This window comes from Perissodus microlepis, chromosome 7 (assembly GCF_051167445.1).
Source record: "Perissodus microlepis isolate ML-2025 ecotype Zambia chromosome 7, ASM5116744v1, whole genome shotgun sequence".
Taxonomy (NCBI): Eukaryota; Metazoa; Chordata; class Actinopteri; order Cichliformes; family Cichlidae; genus Perissodus; species Perissodus microlepis.
This window is the reverse complement of record NC_140467.1, coordinates 43277996-43288892: the sequence shown is the minus strand read 5'-3', so window position 1 is coordinate 43288892 and position 10897 is coordinate 43277996. Positions and strand designations below refer to the sequence as shown.

The following is a 10897-nucleotide window of genomic DNA, read 5'->3' as shown; positions in this document are numbered from 1 at the left end:
TGTTGAAAACATACAAACATATGTGGCAAAATCTGGTTTTGACCCTGTCAATATGTCTTAAAATGAATGATAGCAATCATTGGCAGCCATCTATCAGGCCAGACCATATGTAGCTTTGGGTGGGGAGGGAATGAGGGCTTACCACAAAGCCTGCCTTATCCGCTGGTATTACAGTCTCTAAGAAAGGATTTAGTCTTTAATTCTTGATTAGATAGAATTTTCTCCACAGTGTGCAAGTGCAGTGATACACCAAGCTCAGATAACCTGCCCAATTGGGAAAGTGTGTTTGCAAGTCCTCTGGCATTGTTCCCTCTCTGAGAGACACACATGCACACTTAGACCCACATCAACCCAGGACCCCTGCGTGCCATCCCATTTAGCTGCTGGGCTTTTAACACATTGTGATAGAGCTATTATTAGGAGCAATGGATTATCAATCAGGAATTAATCCTGACTGATGTGCTTGGCCCAACTGGAAAAGGACCACACTCGTTGCTTCACTGTTCATCTGTGTTTTCATTTGTTTTCTTCAGGAGCTGACATGAGAGATGAGATGTTTTTTTCTGTTTTGTGCTCAAACTTTTGCCAGCTCCTGCTTCTCAGGACACGAGGCGCTCGCTGAGGGAGGCACTGGTCTGTCTAGCTAATTCATTCAATCATCTTCCTCTCCTTCGTCTCTTTGCCTGACTGGCTGCTGAGCTGACTTGACTCCCTGGATGGTTGGCTCCCTTTCTCACTGGACTCTCACTGGCAGTTCGCTCACACGCTGCGCGAGCTTCGCTAAGGCAGGGGTGGAGAGAGACAGCTGGGCTGCTCCGTGTTTGGAAAGTGGGATCTTTGCTAGATTTCTCTTTGTGCCTGGTTTGGTGGAGTATTAGATGAGAGCAGGGAAAATCTGTGCCTACCTGTCCTTCAGCGCAGACCACTGACTGTCACTACTGTGCTGCATCCATGACTTTACATACCTGGCTGGTGTATGGGTTTGGATTTATATTGGTTTGGACACTCTGCTTTGCACGAGGTAGGTAGGATGTATTCTTTGGTATGAAAATATGTGTTGTGGGTCTTTTAGAGCAAAGGACCAAATGAGCAATGTGTGTTTGTGTCTGTGGGTTGAGATAGAGGTGGGGGTGGAGGTGTATGTTTGTGTGTGTGTGGTTGGGGTGGGGGTGGGGGGTGGAGGGCATGCCCTAAGTCCTAGTGATAGCCCAGATACAATAATCTTCACTTAAAACAGTCTTTTCCATTCAAAGTAATTAAAGGCATGATTGCCAGTGATAGAAAAAAATCCTCTATATATACTGCAGGATTTAATAAATACAGCAAAAGTATTGTTAATATTAATTTTATGCATCTGCAAAACATTAAAATAACACAAACAGCAATAATAATAAAACAAACAGCTCGATCAAAATTTAGACCGAAAGCAGAGCACATCACATTAATATGGTGAACAAGTGTGTTTCGAGCTGATTCCAGTTAATATAGCTTTGTTCTGATCGTAATTGACCTGGGAGTTAAAATCTATGCCTCCAAACAATAGGTAACATCCATAAAAGGCTAAATGAATTTCCCTGTAGAGCAATAGCAATTGACCTGACTCAGTTTGGCAATAACCTTTGTGTCAGTGACTGCCAGGCAAACAGAAAATGTAGCGCTCTGAGACATCGTTTTGCTTTGTTTTATCCAAGTAAGACATACGCCGCTATCAACTTCAGACGCAGGGTTGAATTCACCTCCTGTGCAGATTATTGATTTGTTGTTTATCAATATTGGCATCCGTGAAATGCACAGATATGTCAAAACAAATGCATATGCACACTTCCACTTATAAATGATAGCATTTCTGGAATATAAAACCACAAAAGCACACCATTTATCACCTATTGTGTATTATAATGCTTGACTATAGCCATCATCCTTCACTTAGTTCTTTTTAATGTGTTTACGGTGCATTAAAAGATCATTTTGAGCACTCCTTTATCTCAGAGCTGCTGAGAAAGGGAAAAAAAAACAACTCCACATAATGAGACAGAGAGGCAATAGTCTCTACTGCTTTTAATCCCTGTGTCTCTTTCTTATTAAACTAATTCTTATATAAAATCCATGAAGCTCATAGTAATACTATGGCAACAACATGGCTGAGTTTTTACATGATGACAGATAACAAATGTGGTGCTTGCATGTGCTTGAAACTAATGAATGAATAAAATTGGATTCGGGTCACAAAAGATTCAGAGTTAATCAGCATTTGCAATGCATACTGGGAGAGGAGCGTGTGTATACTCATATAATAAACTGCACCGTATCGTGGGAGCTGAATGTCGTTCTAATATGGCCTCATTATGCTGACAAATGCTCATATAGGGCAGCTTTTTAATGTTTCATGAGAGCTGTGTGTAACATCTCAGCACATTGGACAGTTAAATCAGGTTATTTGCCAGATGTAAATGACTATTTCACTGCTTTCATTTCCACAGCTATTACTTCACTCTAATGAAATACTGCAGTATTTATGTGACCTTTCACTACCACCAACAGGGGAATATGACACATCCCCTACAGACTGGCACATGCTCTGTGTCCCTGCGAGGCTTTACATTGATTCCAGCAGATTTCTAAAGTGATTTTTGTAAGAGCATTTGCCTGGGATTAGTTTACTCCTGAAAGCTCCATGAGAGCTTTTGGTGGGCTATTTAACGGCGCAGGGCAGCAAGAGGCTGGCGTCCGCTCTCTGCCCACTCTGAGTCCACAGGGCTGCACAGATAAAGAGAGAGGATTGGTTTCAGCCAAAGCTGATCTTCCATCTTGTGTGCACAGGATTTGGGAGGTCAGGCGCAGGTATGTGAGGGGTCTGAATTCATGGGCAATCCCTTTAAGCTCTGGTGGATTTGTTCTGGTTAGGCTTAGCCTCACTTTCTTAGAAGAGTTAGGCATTTCAGATGAGAGACAATTACACGGGAAAGGGAGGACGTTAAAGATGAAAGAATTGGTTGAGGAGCTTTATTTATTCAAAGAAATACTTCTATAAATTCCACTGTATTGCAAACAGTTCAACTGAAATGTATTTGTATGGCCCAATATTACACATGGAAATCCAAAGGGCTTCACAGGCATAAAAAACATGCAAGAAAAATAGGTGGCTCTGTCTAAATATTAAAAAAGACATTTTAACAAATAAACAACCCGTCATAAATATAGACATGCCCCCAACCCACACACACAATTATTTAAACAGTCCATATATAAAAAAATAAATAATACATGAAATCCCATAAAACAGAGAAATGTGAAAAAGATTCAAACTTGGAAGTAAATGGCCAATAAGATATGAAAACTGTGGAGAGGAAAAAAACTCTGTATCTGCCAGGTTACTGAAGGCATGGCTGTGGAGTGGTATTATTAAGAGGAAGCTGTTGTTAAATGCCAGATTTAAAAAGGTGTGTTTAGAAGATTTTCTTGAAAATATCCATAGAGTTTGTCTCCCTAATACAGGGAGTGCAGAATTATTAGGCAAGTTGTATTTTTGAGGAATAATTTTATTATTGAACAACAACCATGTTCTCAATGAACCCAAAAAACTCATTAATATCAAAGCTGAATGTTTTTGGAAGTAGTTTGTAGTTTGTTTTTAGTTTTAGCTATTTTAGGGGGATATCTGTGTGTGCAGGTGACTATTACTGTGCATAATTATTAGGCAACTTAACAAAAAACAAATATATACCCATTTCAATTATTTATTTTTACCAGTGAAACCAATGTAACATCTCCACATTCACAAATATACATTTCTGACATTCAAAAACAAATCAGCGACCAATATAGCCACCTTTCTTTGCAAGGACACTCAAAAGCCTGCCATCCATGGATTCTGTCAGTGTTTTGATCTGTTCACCATCAACATTGCGTGCAGCAGCAACCACAGCCTCCCAGACACTGTTCAGAGAGGTGTACTGTTTTCCCTCCTTGTAAATCTCACATTTGATGATGGACCACAGGTTCTCAATGGGGTTCAGATCAGGTGAACAAGGAGGCCATGTCATTAGTTTTTCTTCTTTTATACCCTTTCTTGCCAGCCACGCTGTGGAGTACTTGGACGCGTGTGATGGAGCATTGTCCTGCATGAAAATCATGTTTTTCTTGAAGGATGCAGACTTCTTCCTGTACCACTGCTTGAAGAAGGTGTCTTCCAGAAACTGGCAGTAGGACTGGGAGTTGAGCTTGACTCCATCCTCAACCCGAAAAGGCCCCACAAGCTCATCTTTGATGATACCAGCCCAAACCAGTACTCCACCTCCACCTTGCTGGCGTCTGAGTTGGACTGGAGCTCTCTGCCTTTACCAATCCAGCCACGGGCCCATCCATCTGGCCCATCAAGACTCACTCTCATTTCATCAGTCCATAAAACCTTAGAAAAATCAGTCTTGAGATATTTCTTGGCCCAGTCTTGACGTTTCAGCTTGTGTGTGTTGTTCAGTGGTGGTCGTCTTTCAGCCTTTCTTACCTTGGCCATGTCTCTGAGTATTGCACACCTTGTGCTTTTGGGCACTCCAGTGATGTTGCATCTCTGAAATATGGCCAAACTGGTGGCAAGTGGCATCTTGGCAGCTGCACGCTTGACTTTTCTCAGTTCATGGGCAGTTATTTTGCGCCTTGGTTTTTCCACACGCTTCTTGCGACCCTGTTGACTATTTTGAATAAAACGCTTGATTGTTCGATGATCACGCTTCAGAAGCTTTGCAATTTTGAGACTGCTGCATCCCTCTGCAAGATATCTCACTATTTTTGACTTTTCTGAGCCTGTCAAGTCCTTCTTTTGACCCATTTTGCCAAAGGAAAGGACGTTGCCTAATAATTATGCATACCTGATATAGGGTGTTGATGTCATTAGACCACACCCCTTCTCATTACAGCGATGCACATCACCTAATATGCTTAATTGGTAGTAGGCTTTCGAGCCTATACAGCTTGGAGTAAGACAACATGCATGAAGAGGATGAAGTGGACAAAATACTCATTTGCCTAATAATTCTGCACTCCCTGTATTTTGAGGTAGGCTGATCCAGAGTTTAGGGCTTAAACTTTTCTCTTTGAAGAGTTGGATACCTAACAATTTGACAGAGGAGGATCTAGGAGGGCAAGTTGGGACATAAAGTGTCAGACATGTAAGATGATCCAAGACCATTAAAGATTTTACATACAAGTATGAGTATTCTAAAATCAGCTCCATAGGATACTGGGAGTCAGTGTGGCTTTGCTATGACTGGACTGATGTGCTCCCTGTTATTGATTTTCAATAATATCCTTGCAGCAGAATCCTGGACAAGCTCGATAAAATCAGTGGCAGCTTCTCTTTTAGTAGCATAAGTGGTGGTGAGGCCAGAACATTTTTTATATAACCCTCAGTTGATAAAAAAAAATCTGCAATAGCTGTAAAAAATAATTGCTTATTAATCATGGATAAAGTACAACAATTAATTATTAAAATGTCTCAGTGTGGGAGCAACAACTGTGGAGAAATGTTCCCACAAAAGGTTACTGGATGTAACTTCTGTGTGTGTCAAACTAAAGGGCCTTGCCATTTGTTACACTTCAGTGAGCCCCACCCACCAGCTCCACCCTTTAGTATGTGAACTCATTCTGAAAGCTGATTATGTTTACTGATAAATCTCTCATTCTTATGTGCCAGTTAAAAATGCAAAATAAACAGCACAACCTAATGTTGTTTTACCCCATGCCATATTTTTACCCCATGCCTTCTTTGTTATAACTTCCACTACTTTTAGTCAGTTGAATGGTAGACTTGGCTAAGAGATCACAAGCGTTACGTAGGAATCTTGGTCGCATGCATCTCATGAAATAACACGTTAGGTAGTGCTTGAAGTGAAGAATTGTTTAAATTTTGCTCATTTTCCGTTTAAATGAATGCAAATGCATCATTACAACTCCCATAAAGACAGAACATACAAATCAGAGTCAGTAAAGATGTCACTTGTGTAGATTTGGATGCTAGTTAAAGTAAAAATATCACCACTGCTAACACTGAAGGTGGTTCTTATGCATTCAGCATTAAACAGCCTTTAAAATAAAAAGGCCTGGTAGTTATGTTTAGCTAATATTCAAACCAACTCAGCGGACTTAGTTTATAATAGATTAGTAAACAACAGGAAGCCAAGAAATCCAATGACGTCATGCACCAAGAGCAAAGTTAAATGTGTCAGACATTCATAAATCTGAATTCTCTCAGGGATGAAACTGTGTTATGATAATCAAAGGGTTGACAAATGCAATGAACTGCCATGAAAAGTAATACTGTCCACCTTTCTTCCACTTCTGTACTGTTTTCCACACAGTACAGTATACAGGAGTATAATTTAGACAGATAAGCATATTATTTTCAAATCTATTCACATCTTCCCTTTTTTATATAAGTGACATTTTGAAACCACAAAAATAACAATAAGAGCATATGGTGATGGTGCTAAGTAGGTCTACCAGTAAAAACAGTGGGTTCTCTGGATGCCACACACACAATATGTGTGAGCTGATAAGACTAATACGCTCTTCCATCATCTAAGCGATTTAATTCCATAATAATAGCTCTTCTATCAGTACATTTTCCCCATGATCTCAGTACTAGTAAAGCACTCAAACACTGTATTTATTGTTCTATGCTTTCCTTGCAGTCCATAGTCTGCAGTGCTATGGCTGTAACATCATCCAGGGCCAGAGGTATGTTGACGTGGGCTGCTCCAATCCAGAGGTCATCACCTGCCCCCACTCTCACAAAGGCTTCAAACATCGTTTCTGCATCAAGACAGAGAGCAGTGAGTGCTTAATGATTATCTTCCTTTTCTCTTTATCCTTTAACACAGTGAGTTAATGCGCTTGTGTGTGATATTTCTTTGGAGAATATTTATGGGGTAGCAGATTATAAAATCATGACGAATTGACTCTAGCGTACTGCTGGACATTGGCGTAATCGTTTTTAATCATACTTTCATGTAAATGTTCTTTGTTCGCTGATGTGAATATTCGACTTGTCCCAGCGCAGAGGATAGTTACATAACTCTGCTGTAGTGTGCTTTGCTGACCAAATTGTAACTCATTCATTGTTTCATGTTAAGGGAAACTGGGTGTTGATGGTAAAATGGATACATTCGTAGAAGTGTGGGCAATCCAGACCTTTTTTGTTTTGTTCCGTTTTTGATTTTTTGTTTTTTGCTTGACATCTGAAGAAACCTCTCCTACCCAAAAGCCTGATGAGGCACCTTTTTCCGTTGGCTCAGAGAAACAGCAAGCTCAGACAAGCTCTGATGACAGCCTGACAGACACAGTATGACAGGCATTTTGTCAGAATCTTGTAGCTGTGTCTTGGTAGTAAAATGGGGCTGGACAGGCTGCTAATCTTCCTGTGACCCCGTCCAAAGCAAATCAAACAGATGCTCCTGAAGTTCTGTAAGAGTCTTAGATTTTTTGGTGCCCTTTATCCTCATATCCCCAAGACATCTGCCCTTAACCCCCAACAAGTTCGGTGTTCCTTCCTCTGAGTTATAACAGAAATAAAGAAGAGGAAAATATCCAATATTGTTATTGTGTGATATTAAAATGAGTGCTGAGGTAATTTAACTGTTAAAAAACATCATCGTTGCCAAAATTTGATAGTGCTCACTTACTGTAAGCCACAACTTTCAGGAGACACCGTAATGCTTGTTATTAATTAGCATTCAACATATGCAAAGACAGTTAACCCCTAGTTGAAGCATGTTTTAGTATTTAAAGTATTTCATATAAACAGCAGATCGACTATTAGCCAGGTTAATCTTTTCATGCTGCCCCGGCTGATCTCCGACGTGATCACTCTGTTTGCGTTTAGATAAATAACAACTGCTTCGCCATCTGGGGAAGTTAGTTTGCTGTTTGTCTTTTAAGAGATGTTGACTGGTGCTAATCAAGAAGGTGATGAGTGAGGAAATGAAAGAAATGCTGAAAATGCATTGCTGATCAGAAGAACTAGCAAACTAAAAATATGCATCAATACATTTTGAATTAAAAACATATATAAAATGCCTAAAAAAAAACCTTTGGGACCCTCAAGGCAAAGTGGTTGAGGTGCATACCAAATAAAGTCCCTGAGCAGATTACAAGTAACAAAAATCCTGACAGCTTACAATTTTTTGTTTGACGCTTTCAAGAAAGAATTTTTTTCACCTTCAAAATAGATAAAGCAATAACTCTGAGTAAAATGAAACTGAAATATATAAAATTTCAGTTACATTTAGGTTACATTTCACTGCATGTGGTTACATTTCACTGCATGTTATACTTGTATAACTATGCATGTGACGAATAAAGAACCTTGAATCTTGAATCAAAGGCTTATTCGTTCAAATATTTAATCTTTAAGGAAAATGTGCTTGGTATAAACTGAATATATGCCAAAGGGTAGCTGTGCGGTAGGCTGGGAATGGACCAAAATGCAGAGGACTGACAACAACAAGATTGGGAAATGACGAAAACGGAGCACTTAAGTACGCACAGGCAGTAATAACGCAAAGTGGAGACACCAGGTGACACAGCTGAACTGAATCTGAGATAGGAGGAAGCAAAACGAGGGACTGTCAAAATAAAACAGGAAACATAACAATGAGACCGAGACAAAGACATACAAACTTGACACAGACAAAATGGTAAACAAACACAGAGACGTGACTAACTGGGATGAAAGACTAACTTGACACAAGTAAAGAGGGAGACCAGACAGAGACACACAGAGGTAGGCTACTAACATCAACCAAGGAACAGAACTAGAAACATAACAAAACTCAAAAGTGCTGGGAAACAAAACAAAGGAAGAAATAATATAGACCTCTAACTTAAATCACTTCTTAAATCCTCAAAATAAATCTTGACTCCACAAATCTCAAAGCACTGGATCTTCGACCCAGGAACCATGACAATATAATATGAGTCAAGTAAATTTCACTTGACCAGATTCCATCAAATGTAACATTTTACATTTTAATTGTGTAACGCTATTGAATTAGTTATAGTCAGAATTTTGGGGCAAACATCTTGGAGTATTTGTGCATATTTAAGAACATAAGTATTTTCTTAGTTATTATCAAATAATACACCACATATATGCCAGATTCCAAACTGTGATGATGTTTTTATTCACGACTACAAAATGTACTCTTTATCAGAGGATTAGTTTCTCAGCTGTGTAGGCATATCCCGTGGAGATCTCTAAATGTCTTCCTCATTATACACTTGCAGTATTTAATGCTTACTTTTGCTTTTTTTTCCTGCTGAGCCAAACACCAGCTAATCACTCTTATCTGACTGACTGACTGTCTCTCCCTTCTGTCCCTGCAGCGGCCCTGGGTATCGTCCTGACAAGTGGTTGCGCTACATCCAGACACTGCCAGCAACAAGAACTGCCAGGGGTGCGAATCCACTGTTGTGGCTCAGACCTATGTAACAGCACCCCCTTCTGGCATCCCAGCACACTCCACTATATCTGTGCACTGCTCACCCTCTTACTGCTAAGGATGTGGTTGTGATGTGAAATAACTCTCAAGAGAAACATAAAATCAGTGGCCTCTTTTCATAGCTGCTCATGTGTATGACTGAATTGGGGGGATTTTTGCTCAGTATGGCTTTATTGGTATGCACCTTTAAATTGTGGTGTTCACATTGCTTGGACTTACAGTCAGAGGGGTGGCAAAAATAACCTTGTAAATAAAAAATAATGGCGAAGCAGCTTGCAGCCATCAGTGAATTTATGTCCACATCCACTTACTGTACCTTAAAGTATGGAATATTATGGAAGTGAGTAATGACACTTTGTATGAGCAAAGCAGTAACACACTGACTTCAGTTGAATTCACTTGTACAGGAAGACAGTCATTTCCTTCCTTGGTTAAAGTGTTCACTATCATTTTTAAGATAACATTTTTGTGTGGTGTCCTCTGTGAACTCACAGGCTATTCATATTGAATTGTTTTATAATGTTATTATTAGTTGGGAACGCACACTGCATGTGGTTCTTCTGTCTATGTTTGTAAAAAAAAATATTGTTCAGTGACAGCATGTAATATTGTGGAAAACATATTAAAATGTTTGATATTTTTCAAAAAATGGGTTTGAACTTTGGTAGTTTATTTTTGTGCATATAGTCTGAACTTGCGTCAAACCATTTTCTTCTACTTGTTACATTCACCCTGTCTTTGGACTGTGGGAGGAAGTCGACGTACCCAGAGAGAACCCACGGAAGCAAGGTGAGAACATGCAAACTCCTCACTGAAAGGCCCAAGTCAGCTGCCGGATTCAAACGCAGGACCTTCTTGTTGTGATGCCACAGTGCCAACCACTGCACCATTGTGCTGATCAGAATAATCAGAGCAAAAATTAAAAGAGCAAAAAAGGAGGTAGAGCAGGTCATTTACTAATGGGAAGTTTGGTGGTTTGATCCCTCCAGTCTGCATGCCAAATATCCTTGGGCAAGATACGAACCACAACTTGCTCTCTGATGCATCCATCAGAGTGTGAATGTGTCAGAATGTTAGACATAAGCACTTATGCATAGCAAAAAAAGTGCTTGAATGAATGGGTGAATAAGGCATGTTGTATGAAGTGCTTAAGAACCTGTCCATTTACCATAACCAGCGCAAACAACAAAACAGTTCACCTAGTATATTGACAACTGTCTTAAAAAACTGAAGGATGCTCAGGTAGGAGAGTTATATGTTTACATATATTGTGATAATATATAATTATAGCACATGTTTTATTTGACACAAACTGTCATCTACAAAACAAAAAAATCAGAGCAAAGATCACATGAAAGAAGAAAAACATGCATCTTGCTGAATTATTTTCTTATCCAATTTTT

General features: G+C 39.6%; 1 protein-coding gene across 1 annotated transcript; it reads left to right on the top strand.

The window, feature by feature from the left end:
- The first annotated feature begins 379 nt into the window (after positions 1 to 379).
- Positions 380 to 10138, top strand: LOC146383795 (uncharacterized). The gene is made up of 3 exons (XM_084935255.1): positions 380 to 1021; positions 6687 to 6827; positions 9379 to 10138. The coding sequence occupies exons 1-3, from the start codon at positions 952 to 954 to the stop codon at positions 9564 to 9566; spliced, it is 399 nt and encodes a 132-aa protein (XP_084791381.1). The 5' UTR covers positions 380 to 951; the 3' UTR covers positions 9567 to 10138.
- The last annotated feature ends 759 nt before the right edge of the window (positions 10139 to 10897 follow it).